Source organism: Rutidosis leptorrhynchoides, chromosome 8, assembly GCF_046630445.1.
Source record: "Rutidosis leptorrhynchoides isolate AG116_Rl617_1_P2 chromosome 8, CSIRO_AGI_Rlap_v1, whole genome shotgun sequence".
NCBI lineage: Eukaryota > Viridiplantae > Streptophyta > Magnoliopsida > Asterales > Asteraceae > Rutidosis > Rutidosis leptorrhynchoides.
In genome coordinates, this window is record NC_092340.1 from 250,921,724 (window position 1) to 250,945,621 (window position 23,898).

Below are 23,898 nucleotides of genomic sequence, written 5' to 3' on the forward strand. Positions count from 1 at the left end.
TAATATTTCGCGTTCAAACTTTTACACAATATTTTACAAACTTACAATACCGCTTATTTTACATATAGCATGAAATATAGCACACAATAAATTTGATACTAGATGGTTGTGAAGATAATTCTAGCTAGTATACAAGTCGTTCAGCAAAGGCAATAAAGACACGTAATTCATACGTCCAGAAACAAGTCATGCATTCTGGTTTTACTAGGATTACTTCCCATCCTTGGTCTTGTGGAACATAACCGTTATGGCCGTTGATAAGACAGCATGTTGTAACGTCGTCAAAGAGACGAGGGTTACGTAATGACCAACAGTCTCGTAATAACCTAAAAACCTCATTTCTTACCCCAATTACCGACTCCGTCACTTGTGGGAACGTTTTGTTTAATAGTTGTAGCCCGATGTTCTTTTTCTCACTTTGGTGAGAAGCGAACATTAATAACCCGTAAGCATAGCATGCTTCTTTATGTTGCATGTTAGCCGCTTTTTCTAAATCATGAAGTCCTATATTCGGATACATTGAGTCAAAATAATTTCTTAACCCGTTGCGTAAAATAGCATTTGGGTTCCCCGCAATATATGCATCAAAGTAAACACATTGTAACTTATGGGTTTCCCAATGTGATATCCCCCATCTTTCAAACGAAAGTCTCTTATAAACCAAGACATTCTTGGAACGTTCTTCGAATGTCTTACAAACTGATTTCACCATAAATAGTTGTGCCGAAGAATTCTGACCGACTCTAGACAAGATTTCATCAATCATGTCTCCCGGTAGGTCTCTTAAAATATTGGGTTGTCTATCCATTTTGTGTTTTTATACTGTAAAATAGACAAGAGTTAGATTCATAAAAAAAAAATACTTATTAATACAAGCAATTTTTACATATATCATAAAGCATAAGCACACTATATTACATATATTACACCACACGAATACAACTATCTTATTCTGACACGCTCATTTCTTCTTCTTCAGTTTTGGTTCGTTTTGCCAAGTTTCTCGGGATATATGATGTTCCCCTAATACGAGCTATCGTTTTCCACAACGGTTTAGAAAAACCTGGTGGTTTAGAGGTTCCCGGGTCATTGTTACAATTTAAGGGCTTCGGGGGTTGACGATACATATAAAGTTCATCGGGGTTGGAATTAGATTTCTCTATTTTTATGCCCTTTCCCTTATTATTTTCTTTTGCCTTTTTAAATTCAGTTGGGGTAATTTCTATAACATCATCGGAATTCTCGTCGGAATCCGATTCATCGGAGAATTGGTAATCCTCCCAATATTTTGCTTCCTTGGCGGAAACACCATTGACCATAATTAACCTTGGTCGGTTGGTTGAGGATTTTCTTTTACTTAACCGTTTTATTAATTCCCCCACCGGTTCTATTTCTTCATCCGGTTCCGATTCTTCTTCCGGTTCCGATTCTTCTTCCGGTTCCGACTCTTCTTCCGGTTCCTCTTCGGGAACTTGTGAATCAGTCCACGAATCATTCCAATTTACATTTGACTCTTCATTATTATTAGGTGAGTCAATGGGACTTGTTCTAGAGGTAGACATCTATCACATAATATCAAACGCGTTAAGAGATTAATATATCACATAATATTCACATGTTAAAAATATATAGTTTCCAACAAAATTTGTTAAGCAATCATTTTTCAAGTAAACACGGTCGAAGTCCAGACTCACTAATGCATCCTAACAAACTCGATAAGACACACTAATGCAAATTTTCTGGTTCTCTAAGACCAACGCTCGGATACCAACTGAAATGTCCCGTTCTTATTGATTAAAAACGTTCCATATTAATTGATTTCGTTGCGAGGTTTTGACCTCTATATGAGACGTTTTTCAAAGACTGCATTCATTTTTAAAACAAACCATAACCTTTATTTCATAGATAAAGGTTTTAAAAAGCTTTACGTAGATTATCAAATAATGATAATCTAAAATATCCTGTTTACACACGACCATTACATAATGGTTTACAATACAAATATGTTACAACAAAATAAGTTTCTTGAATGCAGTTTTTACACAATATCATACAAGCATGGACTCCAAATCTCGTTCTTATTTAAGTATGCGACAGCGGAAGCTCTTAGTATTCACCTGAGAATAAACATGCTTTAAACGTCAACAAAAATGTTGGTGAGTTATAGGTTTAACCTATATATACCAAATCGTAACAATAGACCACAAGATTTCATATTTCAATACACATCCCATACCTAGAGATAAAAATCATTCATATGGTGAACACCTGGTAATCGACATTAACAAGATGCATATATAATAATATCCCCATCATTCCGGGACACCCTTCGGATATGATATAAATTTCGAAGTACTAAAGCATCTGGTACTTTGGATGGGGTTTGTTAGGCCCAATAGATCTATCTTTAGGATTCGCGTCAATTAGGGTGTCTGTTCCCTAATTCTTAGATTACCAGACTTAATAAAAAGGGGCATATTTGATTTCGATAATTCAACCATAGAATGTAGTTTCACGTATTTGTGTCTATTTTGTAAATCATTTATAAAACCTGCATGTATTCTCATCCCAAAAATATTAGATTTTAAAAGTGGGACTATAACTCACTTTCACAAATTTTTACTTCGTCGGGAAGTAAGACTTGGCCACTGGTTGATTCACGAACCTATAACAATATATACATATATATCAAAGTATGTTCAAAATATATTTACAACACTTTTAATATATTTTGATGTTTTAAGTTTATTAAGTCAGTTGTCCTCGTTAGTAACCTACAACTAGTTGTCCACAGTTAGATGTACAGAAATAAATCGATAAATATTATCTTGAATCAATCCACGACCCAGTGTATACGTGTCTCAGTATTGATCACAACTCAAACTATATATATTTTGGAATCAACCTCAACCCTGTATAGCTAACTCCAACATTCACATATAGAGTGTCTATGGTTGTTCCGAAATATATATAGATGTGTCGACATGATAGGTTGAAACATTGTATACGTGTCTATGGTATCTAAAGATTACATAATATACAATACAAGTTGATTAAGTTATGGTTGGAATAGATTTGTTACCAATTTTCACGTAGCTAAAATGAGAAAAATTATCCAAACTTGTTTTACCCATAACTTCTTCATTTTAAATCTGTTTTGAGTGAATCAAATTGCTATGGTTTCATATTGAACTCTATTTTATGAATCTAAACAGAAAAAGTATAGGTTTATAGTCAGAAAAATAAGTTACAAGTCATTTTTGTAAAGGTAGTCATTTCAGTCGAAAGAACGACGTCTAGATGACCATTTTAGAAAACATACTTCCACTTTGAGTTTAACCATAATTTTTGGATATAGTTTCATGTTCATAATAAAAATCATTTTCTCAGAATAACAACTTTTAAATCAAATTTTATCATAGTTTTTAACTAACTAACCCAAAACAGCCCGCGGTGTTACTACGACGGCGTAAATCCGGTTTTACGGTGTTTTTCATGTTTCCAGGTTTTAAATCATTAAGTTAGCATATCATATAGATATAGAAAATGTGTTTAGTTGATTTTAAAAGTCAATTTAGAAGGATTAACTTTTGTTTGTGAACAAGTTTAGAATTAACTAAACTATGTTCTAGTGATTACAAGTTTAAACCTTCGAATAAGATAGCTTTATATGTATGAATCGAATGATGTTATGAACATCATTACTACCTTAAGTTCCTTGGATAAACCTACTGGAAAAGTGAAAAATAGATCTAGCTTCAACGGATCCTTGGATGGCTCGAAGTTCTTGAAGCAGAATCATGACACAAAAACAAGTTCAAGTAAGATCATCACTTGAAATAAGATTGTTATAGTTATAGAAATTGAACCAAAGTTTGAATATGATTATTACCTTGTATTAGAATGATAACCTACTGTAAGAAACAAAGATTTCTTGAGGTTGGATGATCACCTTACAAGATTGGAAGTGAGCTAGCAAACTTGAAAGTATTCTTGATTTTATGTAACTAAAACTTGTAGAATATATGAAGAACACTTAGAACTTGAAGATAGAACTTGAGAGAGATCAATTAGATGAAGAAAATTGAAGAATGAAAGTGTTTGTAGGTGTTTTTGGTCGTGGATTAGATATAAAGGATATGTAATTTTGTTTTCATGTAAATAAGTCATGAATGATTACTCATATTTTTGTAATTTTATGATATATTTCATGCTAGTTGCCAAATGATGGTTCCCACATGTGTTAGGTGACTCAAATGGGCTGCTAAGAGCTTATCATTGGAGTGTATATACCAATAGTACATACATCTAAAAGCTGTGTATTGTACGAGTACGAATACGGGTGCATACGAGTAGAATTGTTGATGAAACTGAACGAGAATGTAATTGTAAGCATTTTTGTTAAGTAGAAGTATTTTGATAAGTGTCTTTAAGTCTTTCAAAAGTGTATGAATACATATTAAAACACTACATGTATATACATTTTAACTGAGTCGTTAAGTCATCGTTAGTCGTTACATGTAAATGTTGTTTTGAAACCTTTAGGTTAACGATCTTGTTGAATGTTGTTAACCCATTATTTATTATAACAAATGAGATGTTAAATTGTTATATTATCATGATATTATGATATATAATATATCTTAGTATGATATATATACAGTTAAATGTCGTTACAACGATAATCGTTACATATATGTCTCGTTTCGAAATCATTAAGTTAGTAGTCTTATTTTTACATATGTATTTCATTGTTAATAGACTTAATAATATATTTACTTATCATTTAACATAATTAACCAAGTGTATTAATATCTTAATATGATTCATATGTGCCTAGTAAGATGTTGTTATAACGATAATCGTTATATATATCGTTTTCGAGTTTCTTAAATTAATAGTCTCATTTTTATGTATATAACTCATTGTTAAAATACCTAATGAGATACATACTTATAATAAAATCATGTTAACTATATATATAACAATATATATGTCATCGTATAGTTTTTACAAGTTTTAACGTTCGTGAATCACCGGTCAACTTGGGTGGTCAATTGTCTATATGAAACCTATTTCAATTAATCAAGTCTTAACAAGTTTGATTGCTTAACATGTTGGAAACACTTAATGATGTAAATAACAATTTCATTTAATATATATATAAACATGGAAAAGTTCGGGTCACTACAACAAGCACCGCGCCCTGTAACACTAACCCCTAGGTGTTATCGAAATCGCGAACTTAAACCCACCTAACACGGCCTCACACACACACAATATGGTTAACCATACTCATGTCATGGTGGTACCGGCTCTTTGGTTCACACCATACACATTTGTCATGATGCTACCGGCTCTTTGGTTCACATCATAACTTGAGTCATACTCACGCTAAATTGCTACCGTCTCTTTGTTTCACACTCTAACAAACTCACGTTGTGGGGCTACCGGCTCTTTGGTTTACACCCTAACAACTTATGCAATAGTGCTACCGGCTCTTTGGTTCACACTACAACACACATGCCATGATGCTACCGGCTCTTTGGTTCACATCATAGCACATTCGCACATGCTATGGTACTACCGGCTCTTTAGTTCATACCATAGTACACAAATAAATACACTAACCATCAACACACGCTCTTATGGCCTCGATTGCAACGAGTAGTGTAACATCGCGCCCTGCTACACTATAGTGAATCCTGACGGATAACACCAACCATACCACCGCGAACAATTATATCTTATACATATACACATAATAGCTCTACTCACTAGGACACTATCGCATCCAATGTCCTACGGGTCTCACTCGAGCGAGCTTAACGACCCTAGTACCCCTGAATGCCTAAACAACAAAAGACTCAAACATTATAGTCAAGGCACAATACATTAACCACACACTCTACCGAGTGCAATGTGAAACCGCAAAAGCAAGCCGACCGCTCGCTAAAAATTATCTCTAACGGAGAATAAAGTTTAGCTAAGGCTTACATACACACCGCATGCTATAACGAAATGTATAACATACGAATACCACATTAAAAGTACCTGAACCTCTTCTCGCAACGCCCTCTACTGCTAGCTCGAGACACTACGCCTTGCAATGTCCTCCTTTACGGCAATTGAAACACACAACGCCATTACCTCTCGATACTGAGCACTCCCAGCACTCGTGCCCTATTTCTCCACAATTGAAACATCTAGAGGCACTAGTATCTGACACTCCTTTCCTTTCGCTACTCGTGCTATCAATAACACTTCTAGCCTTCTTGCTCGGAGCATTATACGATTTAACCCTTTCCTCATCCGAAGTATCATCGACCATCGTAGGAGCATACGATTCAATACCCTTAGCCATGACAAATAGCTTAGCAAAAGAGTCCACTTGCCCAATGCTAATTTTCCCACACAAATCATCATTCAAGGTATTACGAAAATCCTCCATCAACAATCTATCATTATCAGTATACTGGGGGTAAAATCGAGCCTTAGACAAAAACGTAGCCCTAAGAGTATTTAGGTCCATAGACCCTTGTCGCAAATTTCGCCACTCATCACGCATCCTTGTCAAATCGGCTTGCATCCGGAATTCCTCAAAGAATTCCTTCCTAAGATCGTCCCACGATAACCTCATGAATGATTCTTTTCCAATGATATCAATCTTACCATCCAACCAATTCTTCGCATGACCCCACAACAAACTAGTAGCGAGTCTCGTTTTCTTGTCCGGATGACATTCACTTGTACGAAAACACCCTTCGACATCCGAGATCTAATCGGTACTCACTAACGGATCGGGATCTCCATATTACATGAGAGGTTTAGACACTCTAAAGTTCATGTGACTTGAAATGTCCCGTTCATATTGATTATAAACGTTCCATATTAATTGATTTCGTTGCGAGGTTTTGACCTCTATATGAGACATTTTTCAAAGACTGCATTCATTTTTAAAACAACCATAACCTTTATTTTATCAATAAAGGTTTTAAAAGCATTACGTAGATTATCAAATAATGATAATCTAAAATATATTGTTTACACATGACCATTACATAATGGTTTACAATAGAAATATATTACATCGACATACGTTTCTTGAATGCAGTTTTTACACAATATCATACAAACATGGACTCCAAATCTTGTCCTTATTTTAGTATGCAACAGCGGAAGCTCTTAGTATTCACCTGAGAATAAACATGCTTTAAACGTCAACAAAAATGTTGGTGAATTATAGGTTTAACCTATATATATCAAATCGTAACAATAGACCACAAGATTTCATATTTCAATACACATCCCATACATAGAGATAAAAATCATTCATATGGTGAACACCTGGTAACCGACATTAACAAGATGCATATATAAGAATATCCCCATCATTCCGGGACACCCTTCGGATATGATATAAATTTCGAAGTACTAAAGCATCCGGTACTTTGGATGGGGTTTGTTAGGCCCAATAGATCTATCTTTAGGATTTGCGTCAATAAGGGTGTATGTTCCCTAATTCTTAGATTACCAGACTTAATAAAAAGGGGCATATTCAATTTCGATAATTCAACCATAGAATGTAGTTTCACATACTTGTGTCTATTTTGTAAATCATTTATAAAACCTACATTTATTCTCATCCCAAAAATATTAGATTTTAAAAGTGGGACTATAACTCACTTTTACAGATATTTCCTTCCTCGGAAATAAGAGTTGGCCACGGATTGATTCACGAACCTCAAGTTTTCTGGATAAAACTACTGGAAATAAGAAAAATGGATCTAGCTTCAAAGGATCCTTGGATGGCTTGAAAGTTCTTGAAGCAGAATCATGACACGAAAACAGTTCAAGTAAGATTTTCACTCGAAATAAGATTGTTATAGTTGTAGAAATTGAATCAAAGTTTGAATATGAATATTACCTTGAATTAGAAAGATAACCTACTATAAATAACAAAGGTTCCTTGATCTTATATGATTACTTGGAATGGATTAGAAAGCTTGGAAGTAGACTTGCAAACTTGGAAGTATTCTTGATTTTTATGAAACTATACTTATGGTATTTATGAAGAACACTCAGAACTTGAAGATGGAACATGAGAGAGATCAATTAGATGAAGAAAATTGAATAATGAAAGTGTTTGTAGGTGTTTTTGGTCGTTGGTATATGGATTAGATATAAAAGATATGTAATTTTGTTTTCATGTAAATAAGTCATGAATGATTATTAATATTTTTGTAATTTTATGAGATATTTCATGCTAGTTTCCAAATGATGGTTCCCACATGTGTTAGGTGACTCACATGGGCTGCTAAGAGCTGATCATTAGAGTATATATATCAATAGTACATACATCTAAAAGCTGTGTATTGTACGAGTACGAATACGGGTGCATACGAGTAGAATTGTTGATGAAACTGAACGAGGATGTAATTGTAAGCATTTTTGTTAAGTAGAAGTACTTTGATATGTGTCTTGAAGTCTTTTAAAAGTGTAAGAATACATATCAAAACACAACATGTATATACATTCTAATGGAGTCGTTAAGTCTTCGTTAGTCGTTACATGTAAGTGTTGTTTTGAAACCTTTAAGTTAACGATCTCAATTAATGTTGTTAACCCAATGTTTATTATATCAAATGAGATGTTAAATTATTATGTTATCATGATATTATGATGTATGAATATCTCTTAATATGATATATACATTAAAATATCGTTACAACGATAATCGTTACATATAAGTCTCGTTTCGTAATTCTTGAGTTAGTAGTCTTGTTTTTACATATGTAGTTCATTGTTAACACACTTAATGATATATTTAAATATCATTTTATCATGTTAAATATAGTGTATCAATATCTTAATATGATACATATGTATTTAGTAGACGTTATCATAACGATAATCGTTATATATATCATTTCGAGTTTCTTAACTTAGTAATCTCATTTCTTATGTATATCACACATTGATAATATACTTAGTAAGATACTTACTCATCATAATCTCATGTCAACCATATATATATGTCTATATATACCACAACATGTAGTTTTTAAAAATTTGTAACGTTCGTGAATCGCCGGTCAACTTGGGTGATCAATTGTCTATATGAAACTTATTTCATTTAATCAAGTCTTAACAAGTTTGATTGCTTAACATGTTGGAAACATTTACTCATGTAAATATCAATCTCAATTAATATATATAAAAATGGAAAAGTTCGGGTCACTACAGTACCTACCCGTTAAATAAATTTCGTCCCAAAATTTTAAGCTGTTGAAGGTGTTGACGAATCTTCTGGAAATAGATGTGGGTATTTCTTCTTCATCTGATCTTCACACTCCCAGGTGAACTCGGGTCCTCTATGAGAATTCCATTGAACCTTAACAATCGGTATCTTGTTTTGCTTAAGTCTCTTAACCTCACGATCCATTATTTCCACGGGTTCTTCAATGAATTGAAGTTTTTCATTGATTTGGATTTCGTCCAACGGAATAGTGAGATCTTCTTTAGCAAAACATTTCTTCAAATTCGAGATGTGGAAAGTGTTATGTACAGCGCGAGTTGTTGAGGTAGCTCCAGTTGGTAAGCTACTGGTCCGACACGATCTATAATCTTGAATGGTCCAATGTACCTTGGATTTAGTTTTCCCCGTTTACCAAATCGAACAACGCCTTTCCAAGGTGAAACCTTAAGCATGACCATTTCTTCAATTTCAAACTCTATATCTTTTCTTTTACTATCCGCGTAGCTCTTTTATCGACTCTGGGCGGTTTTCAATCGTTGTTGAATTTGGATGATTTTCTCGGTAGTTTCTTGTATTATCTCCGGACCCGTAATCTGTCTATCCTCCACTTCATTCCAAAAAATCGGAGACCTGCACTTTCTACCATAAAGTGCCTCAAACGGCGCCATCTCAATACTAGAATGATAACTGTTGTTGTAGAAAAATTCTGCTAACGGTAGGTGTCGATCCCAACTGTTTCTGAAATCAATAACACATGCTCATAGCATGTCTTCAAGCGTTTGTATCATCCTTTCGCTCTGCCCATCAGTTTGTGGATGATAGGCAGTACTCATGTCTAGACGAGTCCCCAATGCTTATTGCAATGTCTGCCAGAACCTTGAAACAAATCTACCATCCCTATCAGAGATAATAGAGACGGGTATTCCATGTCTGGAGACAACCTCCTTCAAATACAATCGCCAACTTCTCCATTTTGTCATCTTCTCTCATTGGCAGGAAGTGTGCTGACTTGGTGAGACGATCAACTATTACCCAAATAGTATCATAACCACTTGCAGTCCTTGGCAATTTAGTAATGAAATCCATGGTAATGTTTTCCCATTTCCATTCCGGGATTTCAGGTTGTTGTAGTAGACCTGATGGTTTCTGATGTTCAGCTTTAACCTTAGAACACGTCAAACATTCTCCTACATATTTAGCAATATCGGCTTTCATACCTGGCCACCAAAAGTGTTTCTTGAGATCTTTATACATCTTCCCCGCTCTGGGATGTATTGAATATCTGGTTTTATGTGCTTCCTTAAGTACCATTTCCTCACATCTCCAAACCTTGGTACCCAAATTCTATCAGCCCTATATCGGGTTCTGTCTTCCCGAATATTAAGATGTTTCTCTGATCCTTTGGGTATCTCATTCTTCAACTTTCCTTCTTTTACAACCCCCTATTGCGCCTCCTTTATTTGAGTAGTAAGGTTAGTACGAATAATTATATTCATAGCTTTTACCCGTATAGGTTCTCTGTCCTTTCTACTCAAAGCGTCAGCTACCACATTCGCTTTCCCCGGGTGGTATCGAATCTCAAAATCATAATCATTCAACAGTTCAATCCACCTACGTTGTCTCATATTCAGTTGCTTCTGATTAAATATATGTTGGAGACTTTTGTGATCGGTATATATAATACTTTTGACCCCAAATAAATAATGCCTCCAAGTCTTTAATGCAAAAACAACAGCACCCAATTCCAAATCGTGAGTCGTATAAGTTTGCTCGTGAATCTTCAATTGTCAAGACGCATAAGCAATCACCTTCGTTCGTTGCATTAATACACAACCGAGACCTTGCTTTGATGCGTCACAATAAATCACAAAATCATCATTCCCTTCAGGCAATGACAATATAGGTGCCGTAGTTAGCTTTTTCTTCAATAACTGAAACGCCTTCTCTTGTTCATCCTTCCATTCAAATTTCTTCCCTTTATGCGTTAATGCAGTCAAGGGTTTTGCTATTTTGGAGAAATCTTGGATGAATCTTCTGTAGTAACCAGCCAATCCTAAAAATTGACGTATATGCTTCGGAGTTTTTGGGGTTTCCCACTTTTTAACGGTTTCGATCTTTGCCGGGTCCACCTGGATACCTTCTTTGTTCACTATGTGACCGAGGAATTGAACTTCTTCCAACCAAAATGCACACTTTGAAAACATAGCGTACAGTTTTTCTTTCCTCAATACTTCTAGCACTTTTCTCAAATGTTCTTCGTGCTCTTGATCATTCTTCGTGCTCTTGAAATGTCCCGTTCATATTGAATATAAAAGTTAAATATTAATTGATTTCGTTGTGAGGTTTTGACCTCTATATGAGACGTTTTTCAAAGACTGCATTCATTTTTAAAACAACCATAACATTTATTTTATCAATAAAGGTTTTAAAAGCATTACGTAGATTATCAAATAATGATAATCTAAAATATACTGTTTACACATGACCATTACATAATGGTTTACAATAGAAATATATTACATCGACATATGTTTCTTGAATGCAGTTTTTACACAATATCATACAAACATGGACTCCAAATCTTGTCCTTATTTTAGTATGCAACAGCGGAAGCTCTTAGTATTCACCTGAGAATAAACATGCTTTAAACGCCAACAAAAATTTTGGTGAGTTATAGGTTTAACCTATATATATAAAATCGTAACAATAGGCCACGAGATGTCATATTTCAATACACATCCCATTCATAGAGATAAAAATTATTCATATGGTGAACACCTGGTAGCCGACATTAACAAGATGCATATATAAGAATATCCCCATCATTCCGGGACACCCTTCGGGTATGATATAAATTTCGAAGTACTAAAGCATCCGGTACTTTGGATGGGGTTTGTTAGGCCCAATAGATCTATCTTTAGGATTCGCGTCAATTAGGGTGTCTGTTCCCTAATTCGTAGATTACCAGTCTTAATAAAAAGGGGCATATTCGATTTCGATAATTCAACCATAGAATGTAGTTTCATGTACTTGTGTCTATTTTGTAAATCATTTATAAAACCTGCATTTATTCTCATTCCAAAAATATTAGATTTTAAAAGGGGACTATAACTCACTTTCACAGATATTTCCTTCCTCGAAAATAAGACTTGGCCACGGATCGATTCACGAACCTCATGTTTTCTGGATAAAACTACTGGAAATGAGAAAAATGGATCTAGCTTCAAAGGATCCTTGGATGGCTTGAAAGTTCTTGAAGCAGAATCATGACACGAAAACAGTTCAAGTAAGATTTTCACTCGAAATAAGATTGTTGTAGTTGTAGAAATTGAATCAAAGTTTGAATATGAATATTACCTTGAATTAGAATGATAACCTACTATAAATAACAAAGGTTCCTTGATTTTATATGATTACTTGGAATGGATTAGAAAGCTTGAAAGTAGACTTGCAAACTTGGAAGTATTCTTGATTTTTATGAAACTATACTTATGGAATTTATGAAGAACACTTAGAACTTGAAGATGAAACTTGAGAGAGATCAATTAGATGAAGAAAATTGAATAATGAAAGTGTTTATAGGTGTTTTTGGTCGTTGGTATATGGATTAGATATAAAGGATATGTAATTTTGTTTTCATGTAAATAAGTCATGAATGATTACTAATATTTTTGTAATTTTATGAGATATTTCATGCTAGTTGCCAAATGATGTTTCCCACATGTGTTAGGTGACTCAAATGGGCTGCTAAGAGCTGATCATTGGAGTGTATATACCAATAGTACATACATCTAAAATCTGTGTATTGTACGAGTACGAGTACCAATACGGGTGCATACGAGTAGAATTGTTGATGAAACTGAACGAGGATGTAATTGTAAGCATTTTTGTTAAGTAGAAGTACTTTGATATGTGTCTTAAAGTCTTTCAAAAGTGTAAGAATACATATCAAAACACAACATGTATATACATTCTAATTGAGTCGTTAAGTCTTCGTTAGTCGTTACATGTAAGTGTTGTTTTGAAACCTTTAAGTTAACGATCTCAATTAATGTTGTTAACCCAATGTTTATTATATCAAATGAGATGTTAAATTATTATGTTATCATGATATTATGATGTATGAATATCTCTTAATATGAAATATACATTAAAATATCGTTACAACGATAATCGTTATATATAAGTCTCGTTTCATAATTCTTGAGTTAGTAGTCTTGTTTTTACATATGTAGTTCATTGTTAACACACTTAATGATATATTTAAATATCATTTTATCATGTTAAATATAGTGTATCAATATCTTAATATGATACATATGTATTTAGTAGACGTTATCATAATGATAATCGTTATATATATCATTTCGAGTTTCTTAACTTAGTAATCTCATTTCTTATGTATATCACACATTGATAATATACTTAGCGAGATAATTACTCATCATAATCTCATGTCAACCATATATATATGTCTATATATACCACAACATGTAGTTTTTACAAATTTGTAACGTTCGTGAATCGCCGGTCAACTTGGGTGATCAATTGTCTATATGAAACTTATTTCATTTAATCAAGTCTTAACAAGTTTGATTGCTTAACACGTTGGAAACATTTAGTCATGTAAATATTAATCTCAATTAATATATATAAACCTGGAAAAGTTCAGGTCACTACATAACTAAACTCATTTTCACCATCACCTCGAGATTTGAGAAACCCCCTCTCGAATTCTTCTTGGAGCGCACTCATCTGCTCCTTAACCGCCGCTTCAATCCTAGCCATCATCTCATCATCGTCATTTCATTCTCCATTCGAAGTCCTGCTTCACTTAGTCATTCTAAAAATGCAAATCAATCAAATAACGAAACGCAAATAAACCACACACAACACCGCCCCACCTCGCTTAACACCAGTTGTACATCACTTGTTAGACACAATTTGCACTCGTATCAATGGTAGCTAGTCATTATTACATGTGCACGCCATCTCAACTCATTAGTACAACGACTATCTTGCTCGATGATATACACAAACATAAACATAAACTCTACGCGATATAAACACACGCAAGAATAATATCACGATACAAGCCACAATCCTAGTTAGTTCACCTACACGCTAAGGCACTAACCAAATCCCTGTCTGACCCGTTCTCCTACAAGTCCCGCAACAAATAAGCACACACAAAAGTCTAAGTCTAGGCACCCATCTCAAGTCGCCTAAATCTCTTAGACCATGCTCTGATACTACTTGTAACGACCCAACCCGTCATTTACTGGCCCATAAAATTTTTTCCTTTATAATACATTAATATTATTAACATTAATGTCCCATTTATGTTTCTAAAATGCTTCCATTACAATAGTAAGTTTGGACAACTTTAAAACGTTTAATACATAAGTTTAAATATCCAAACGGGCATACACATCATAGTTGACCAAAACCCGTTTACATCATCAAAAGATAGTTTCGACCTGACTAGTTTAATTTCAAAAAAAATCGAGCATGTTGATTTGGAAAACACTACCCAATCCTAAATCGATCCAAAAGCACGTCTTCTAAAGCAACCTACAAAATTCCACTACTTCCCACGCTTACCCGAGCCGCCACCTTGCGAACCTATAAAAATAATTTCAACGAGAGAGTAAGCTACTTGCTTAGTGAGTGCAATGATATTATATACATACATATGCATAAAATGAACACGAATCACTAACACAAGTAATAAACATATACCGCAATCCAAGTATAACTAAGCAAGCTATACATAATGGACCACCAAGCTAAAGCTGCAAGATTAGCTACAAAACAACAATATACATAGATATATGCATCAACCCAAAACCCTGAGGTTAACGCCTTAACCTCAAACTCATGAAGGTTGACCAAAAACTCACGCGCCCTAGTGAATCCAAAAACTCACGCGATTCACTACCTTCACTACAACGACAATCGAGGTTGGCTGAAAACTCACGCGCCTCGGTGTATCCGAAAACTCACGCGATACACCACCCCAATCCATATGACAATAAGGTTGGCCGAAAACTCACGCGCCCTAGTGAATCCAAAAACTTACGCGATTCACCACCTTGAGTCATAACTACTACAACAATGGGGTTGACCTACTTGTCAATGTGAATCTGTATTGCCCGAGATTCACTACCCCAAGGGTGGTAATCCAAAATGCACAAACGTGCCACATGGACCCAAAACTCATAGAGTCCATCATCTCGTACACATGTAAAGTGAACCCGAACGCCCAAGGTTCACCTTACCCCACTCGCACCAATCCTATGCATACATACGCATATAATAGAATTACACTCACCTTAGCGCCTTGATGAATGCAGCCGAAATAATCCGCAACACGTCAATGGAAAGTACATATTCCATTTATCACATAACAACAACACAATTAGGGTGGTTTACAAACCAACCCAAATTGACACTTAGTGCAAATTTTGACCCAATTGCACTTTCAAGCAGAACCAAAGCCCAAACTATCCAATAATCACTTAACATGAGTGAAAAAGGTCCCTTTAACTTCAATTTAACCAAAACACAAGTATTAACACTTGTCTTCCCCAATTCAACTCATAAACCCTAATTTTGACCCGTTTCAAAATTAGTCTTCCAAACACACCCAAATGGGTTTCAATACATCCATAATTACTAAACCTAGTGATTAAACCCAATTACAAGTCTTAAACATGGTTAAAACATCAACCAACCCTAAATCCACCAACAAGGGTCAACAACACCAAATACTAGCTTCAAACTTCCATTAATGAGCTAAATGGGTTTTCTCAAGAACTTACAGGTTCAAACCCTAACATGAACATCAAATCAAACAAATGAAATTCGGAGTTAGAACTTACCAACACTACCAACACGTAGTCGTGAACGAGGTGAACAACTTTAACACTTGCGACTTCAATCTATTCAAGCTTCTTCTTCTCCAAATCGAGCTCTCTCTTTCTCTAAAATCTTTTTCTCTCACTAGGGTTTCAAGAGTGTGTGTGAAGAAGAAAAGGAGAAATGAGGTGGAGGATGAGATTTGGCCAGATTTGTGGTCATAAAATTGTCCATACGCAAAAAGACCAAACTACCCCTTTTTAAATTACAAAATAAAAAAAAAATGTTGAATCAGAGGGTGCGCGCCGCGCACACTATAATACGCGCCCCTCATTGTGTAAGCTGCGCACATAAAAGCGGCCCCTCACACCAAGTCTAATTATGTGAGCTGCGCACATAAAAGCATGCCCGTCACACCAAGTGCAAATTTTGACTGGTTGCTTTTTCTTCATACATGCTCGCCTCACACCATAACTAGCGCGCCTCACACATTCCAAAATTATTAATGGACATTTTATTGCACTTTTAACCATTCAAACATATACCCACAACCTTTATAACCCACGACAACATACGAGTTTAAAAATATAGGAAAATAACACAATTTGCGCGATAAACACTTTAAACTCATATCCTCCAACTTTAATCATTATACAGTTGCACTTTTGAAATTAGGGTCTTACAAAATTGCCCTTTTGTGAGCCCTCAAGAGATTAATTAACCTACCCCTTTGATTACCGGAAAGAGTAGAACAAATAATTACCGGTAATTGTGATGTACGTTGAAGATAAGCATACTCCAAATGTTCTGGGAGTTCCTTAAGTTCAAGCACAGGTGGTTCTTCCAAAGAAGTTTTAATTCATAACTTATCCTCCTCATTGATCTCTTCAATTAGTTCCTCTTCTTTGGGATCATCTTCCTTATCAAAATCGTCATCAGTATTCACCTTCATCAATTCATCAAGCTCGGGCTCTACATCAAAATCATCACTACCATCCATGGGAACAAAACATCAACTTCCAAAAATTCCTGCAATTCATTCTCAACACACAAGTCAATAATATCAATTTTAAAACAAGTATCATCGGTCGACTTGGGTTGTTTCATGGCTTTGTCTACATGGTATATCACTCTTTCGTCACCTACACCTATGCTAAGTTGATTTTGTTGGACATGGATGATAGCATCTGCGGTGTTAAGGAAAGGGCAACCTAGAATGATTGGTAATTTAGTGACCTCTTTCATTTCATGGATCAAAAAATCGGCCAGAAAAAACTAGTGGTTCTCTATTCAGACAAGGGTTATTAACTCTCACTATCAAGTCCTCGAAAATACCTATGGGAGTGTCAAAAGAATCGTTAGCCAAATGGATCCCCATTCTATTCGGTTTCAAGTCTCCTAGGCCAAGTTTCAAGTACAATGAGTAGGGCATTAAATTAACACTTTCCCCTACGGCTAGAATTGTACACTACCGAATCTCCCAATAAACAATGGATGATAAAGCTACCCAGGTCTCCCAATTTTGTAGGCATATTTTGCATATGCAAAATGTCCGAGCATTCCTCATGGAGAAACGTGGCCGACACCTCTTGATATTTACCTTTCGAGGAGTTTAGGACCTTTAAAAATTTCCCGTAGTTAGGCATCCCTCTTATCACTTTTGCCAACGGAATATTAATACTGATTTGGTTGATCATATCCAAAAACTTTTATATTGACTTGCTAGCTTATATTTCTTCAAAGCTTTAGGATATGGGATCAGCGCTTTATAAACTTTCAACGGTGGTTTGGTTATGATCTTCGGTGGATCATCTTGCTTTTACTCTTTAACCTTTGGTTCATCATCCTTAGATTCAACATCCTTTGGCTCATCATCATTTGGTACCTGCAAAATAGTAGGAGAAACGGAATGTGGAGACTCTGGAGTCTCCGTGTTAATATTCAAACCACTTTGGGTTTATATAGCATTCACATGCTCGTTTCGAGCTGATCCCTTGTTGTTCGGGTTGAATTGCGTATTAAATGGGAGAGAACCCAGTGGTCTCTCTGATAGCGATTGAGCTATACCCCCCACATTTCGTTCCAAATTCTGTATCGAGGCTTGCTGACTTCTCACTTGATGCTTTGTTGAATCAATAACTTGCCTCAAAGCCGATATACTTTCATCAGTCTTCATGATAAAACCTCTCAATAACTCCTCTAATGAACGAACCTTGTCGACATCAGGTTGAATGGGTTGCTGAAAATTCCTTGGTGGTGCTTGTTGATTTATGTTATTGTACCCCGGTGGTCTATACGAATAAGTCTTCTGATTACCTTGGAACCCTTGATTCCCTCCTTGATAGTTATTACCCCCCGTATTACCAGTTTGTTGGAAAAATTTCTTTCCACTCGGAAATTCACTAAGCGACACTTTACCCTTTTTCAGGTACCCTAGATAACTTGCTTGCTCCTCCATTGATGCTTGATCACAATATTTTATAAGATGTGGTCCCTGACATAACTCACAACCAACCTTTATAGCGTTCATTTCGTTAGTCATTGATTCCATTTGTCATTTGATGGTTGCTAGTTGTGCCTTAAATGAAGCGAGTTCGTCACTAGTTTCGGTACTAGCGAAATGAGATGATTGAGAAACATCCATCTCTTGGTGCCAATCATCTGAGTGTCTAGCTGTTTCTGAGATGATGTTATAGGCTTCATCCGGTGTCTTTTTCATTAGAGACCCACCTGTAGCAATGTAAATTTCCTTCCTCATTGGCACATTAACATCCTTGTAGAAAATTTGGACCTTATTGAAATTGTTCAACCCGTGTTGAGGACAATTTTGTAACATTTTACTTAATCGTGTCTATGCACCATAAAGTGTCTCGTTTGACTTTTGAACAAAGTGATTAATGTCACTCTGTAACTTTGCAGCCTTTGAAGCAGGAAAGAAACTCTGCAAGAACTTGTCTTCTATAACCATCCAACTGTCAATCTCACCCTCGGGCAATAACTCCAACCAATCTTTTGCATCGTCTTTCAAAGACCAAGGAAAGACCCTCAAATAATTAACAGTTTCTGCAACTTCGTTGCTTTTTAACAAGTTACAGATGCTTTTGAAAGCTCGAAGGTGCTCGAATGCATCCTCTTTCGGTGTACCCCTGAACTGGCACTGGTCTGTTATCATATTTAGAATCTACCACTTAACCTCGAAATCTATAGCAACTACTGGTTGTGTAATGGCATGTCCATTACCAGCCCTTGTGGCTTTCATCATCGCCTCCATAGATTGACCTCGCGCTGGTTCACCCATAGAAACTTCTTACTTCTTAACATATTCGAAATCCGGAATATAAAAAGGTAAAACTGAGAAACCTTCAGCGATTTCCTGCTCTTCTTTAGCTTTACTGCGTGTATGGTAAACTTTAGACAGTTCCAGAGTTATTAGTACCTAATCTGCGATCACACCACAACAAAACCACGCGTAAATCCAAACAAAAATAACAAAAAAGTAACTTTTGCAAGAATTGCTTCTCACAAAAGGATCGAATACCTAAAGGTATGCTTAAAATCCTAATGTAGAACCACTCCTCGGCAGCGGCGCCAAAACGTTGATATGTGAAATCGTACCTTAAAATGACTAGCTAAAAACTTAATAATTATCACACAAATTCAGGCAACTAGAACCCGATCATGCAATAACTAATAAGTAATTTGACCAGTTCTATCCACAGAGAGCAGTTTAATTAAGATTCTAAAACTATTAATTATCCTAACAGTTTAATAAAAGAAGTTTGAATTGTATTTCAAATCAAGAAAATAACGTGAAGTAAAGAAAAACGAATTAATCAATAAAGAGAAAACGGTGCCTACTTGAATGATTCACTATCGATGTGGATTGTTCTTGTAGTTATTACTGATTATTATGCCCTTAATATAGTCAAATGACTTGTCACAAAGTCTAAATCAATTGAAGTTAATAAACTCACATAAACCTTCTTCAAAAGATTAAAATTTGATAGAATTAATGAGAATTGATTTGGACTAAAATCACGTAAAATTATAACTATAACAACCACTTGAAATACTTACGCGATTATGTTGTTCACAACTCTTTTAAATACTAATTAAACTAATGACACAATCACTTGAAATCATTTATCTAATTGTCTAGATCACCTAAGTGTTGAAGCATAAATTGCATCTCAATTTAACTCACATTAAACGATTAACAATTTATGTAATTGAATTAAGAGTATAGATCATGCACAACAATGGTTCTTTAATCAAGCACAAGTATTTTAAATCAACAAGACATTAAAGCCAATATATATAGAACAATCCAATATCTCATGTTTCACATTCAATTAAACACACTAAAGATTTAGCCTAACATATTAAAAGTGCAAGAAACAAAATAATGGGAAGTAAAAGAATTCATGATTACAAAACTGAAATTAATGAAGGAATTAAGTACTTAAAGTAATTAATGATGAAAACAATCAAAGTCATAAAACAATCTTCAAAGAATATATGGTAGTCTTCAAAACCCTCTCAAATCCGTAGGTGAAAAGCTGCATAACCTAATTTGGGGTAAAAACCCGTGTATATATAGTAGGCAGAAAAAATAGCAAACCGACCCCGAATCGCGGCCACAAAAGGTCTATCGCAACCGTGATTGCCCGCATTCAAAAATCTTAAAGTTCTGCCAATGTATCACGGCAGCAATCACCTACATCGCGACCGCGATCAAGCTAAAATCGAAAACTCCACTTTCTGGTGACTAAATCGCGATCGGTATCCTCTAATTGCGACCATGATTCAAACTGCATCTGCAAATCTTCGTTTTTTTTCTCGTTTTATCTTTTTTGAGTCTATTTAAAGCTAATACTGTTCTGAATTCATCCAAAAAGTTAAACCAAAGACTTCTTGAGCTAAAATCGTCATTTTCTCTAGAATAACTGCAAAAGTCTTCAAGTCTTCGCTAAATTATAACCATAAAGAACCGATATCGTGATATAAAATGTGTATAACTGGAGCGATATCAATTACTTTAACATATTACTACGTGTTCCAAAATAATAGACTCATTCATCATTTGGGATCACACAATTTATTAGGTAGTCAATTGAGCACAAATTATTGACGTTGTCTGCTATCGCCTCGATGTGCTTTCAATTTAATTGAACACAAAAATTCTCATGGTGTTTCTAGCAACCCTGGAAACCATGAGCTTCTACCTTAAACTCATACATTTCATTTCAGAAAGCTTTGCTTGTCTCAATTTTATTGAATACTCTGAAAGAACGTATTTAGGTACCAATGGCTATAAACCCCATGCTTGAGCGGAAAGCACATAATGATGGAATGATATGATATATTTTGGGAGTGATGGAAATCTAAGTCAGAATATCCTCTAGAAAATGTCCCCAACTATATAGGTCAATCGGCACAAACCCTTACCATAGACAATAGATGTGTAGTTCTGCTAAGTATTAGAGTTATAGACAGAATGAGTTTAGTTCTCTAGATCTGATAAACTCTTCTCCCCCTCAGTTTCAGATAACTTAAGTCATTCTGAACGGCTTATTGTTTGATGACATCTCTTGTCTCACACATAGATTGTTGTTGATGCTCTGACATTGTAGTTAGTTCTGAATCCTTGAATTCTTAATGTGTGTGATGCACCATCTTTATTTACAAGCATAAACTACATTTTTTTTTGTATTTTCTGATGTTGCTCCTTGTAACGTTTTGCAAATAAACAAATAAGTAACGTAAAACATAATTACAACTATGATGATTCACCACCGTCTTTGAGTTGAGATGAATCACATTGTTTAATCTTTGGCGTTGAAGTAGTCTCCTTCCTTTGATGTCACATTCTCAAATCATTCATTGTCTGTGATACAGAATTGAACTTTTCAACCCATTCATAGTGAGAACACTCCCCTTTGGATAACCAACGAGCCTACTAGTCGCACTTCGGCCCAAGTATTAAGGGCAAATAAAAACTAGTATACATTTTGGACAGATTAAACTCACCTTTTGGACTTACTTAGCAATCCTTCTCTACTGAGTATGAATCGTAATAGGGGAGACTTCAACCTTCTGTTGAGTTCCTGAATAATTATTTCTTGATACATTCTTAGTGATAGTTATGTGACTACCCTCAACCGATGTAACTCTTTCCATGATTTTCTTGTCAAGATTACTTACTTAGTACTATTTGTGTGATCATCTCATTCCAAAATGCAATCATCTAAGTCTATCAACTTATCATTGACTAATCATGCATTACTTACTTTAGACGCAAAACGATAAACATGAAAATTCTGTAAGACAATCATTTCCCTATAACATAACAACTTCTCATTTTTATGTTTTTTCATCTTTTTATGGTTTTTCATTATATATATATATATATATATATATATATATATATATATATATATATATATATATATATATATATATATATATATATATATATATATATATATATATATATATATATATATTGTATTTTCTGATGATGCCATATTCTCCATTAAAATAATAAAAGCAAAAATCTTTTTGATTTTTCGAATTATATCTCATCTAAACTTAAGAAAATATGCAAAACAGAAAATAAAAAAATCATGCAAAGTAGGAAATATTCTAACTAAACATTCAAATGTATGCAGCATGCAGATGCAATGTGTTTGGTCTTAGAATGTAATGATACTTGATCCCAATGTGTTTGGTCTTAGAATGGTTAACAGGGTTCTTAGTCACAGCAATAGCAGCATTATTATCAACATAAACAGGAGTGTTAGAAATATGCAAACCGTAATCGCACAGTTGTTGTTAAATGTAGACAACTTGAGAGGTACAGCTTGCAGCAGCAATATATTCAGCTTCACACGTTGATTGTGCAACAACAATCTCCTTCTTACACTGCCATCACACTAACCTGCTATCCAGAAATTGACAACCACCAGAGATAGATTTGTAGTCTCTTTTGCAACCTCCGTAGTCAGAGTCACTATAAGCTGTTAACTCAAACCCATCTTTTTGAGGATACCATAAGCCCAAACTAGGAGTCCCTTTGAGATACCTCATGATCTTCTTTGCTGGTAACAATGTTTTACATTCGAATTCGCCTGATAACGAGCACACAAGCAAGTGGCGAACATGATGTCAGGGCGTAATGCTGTAAGATACATAGGGGAACTAATTATAGCTCTATATAAGGTTTGGTTGACTTTCTCCCCTTGATTTTCTGACATAATCCCGTGATTCACCGACAGATAATTCTTGGCAACTCGTTCATTTTCTATCTTGAACCGGATCAAGATGTAAGCTACATACTTCGTTTGATGTAGAAAGATGCTCTTTTCCATTTGATCAACCTGCAAACCTATGAAGAAACTAATAGTACCCAGTGAACTCATCTTGAATCGCATCTGCATAACTTCTTGAAATACATCTACCATTTTCTGATCTGTATATCCAAAGATGATATCTCCACATAGACCTGAACCAGCATAATATCATCACCCTTTTCTTTGATAAACAAAGTCTGATCGATGACTCCTCTCTTGAAACCCTTCTTTATCATGTAGTTTTACAGAGTAGCATACCAAGCTCTCGAGGCTTGATGAAGACCATAATGTGCTTTCTCTAGGAGATACACCTTTTCTGGATGATGTGGATTGACAAAACCCGACGGCTAAGTCACATACAATGTTTCTTGTAGAGTGCTATACAAGAATGCACTCTTAGCATCCACCTGATGCACTTTAAAACCT

At 35.0% G+C, this 23,898-nt stretch overlaps 1 protein-coding gene across 1 annotated transcript; it reads right to left on the reverse strand.

Annotated features, from left to right (window-relative positions):
• Window positions 1-18,971: 18,971 nt before the first annotated feature.
• Window positions 18,972-19,292, reverse strand: LOC139864103 (uncharacterized). The gene has a single exon (XM_071852684.1). It carries the CDS (start codon window positions 19,290-19,292, stop codon window positions 18,972-18,974), a length of 321 nt encoding a protein of 106 aa, XP_071708785.1.
• Between the last annotated feature and the right edge of the window lie 4,606 nt (window positions 19,293-23,898).

What these genes read in the sequence shown, in the direction of transcription:
- LOC139864103 (XM_071852684.1), bottom strand. Translation starts at nt 19,292, where the DNA reads ATGATAACAGACCAGTGCCAGTTCAGGGGTACACCGAAAGAGGATGCA.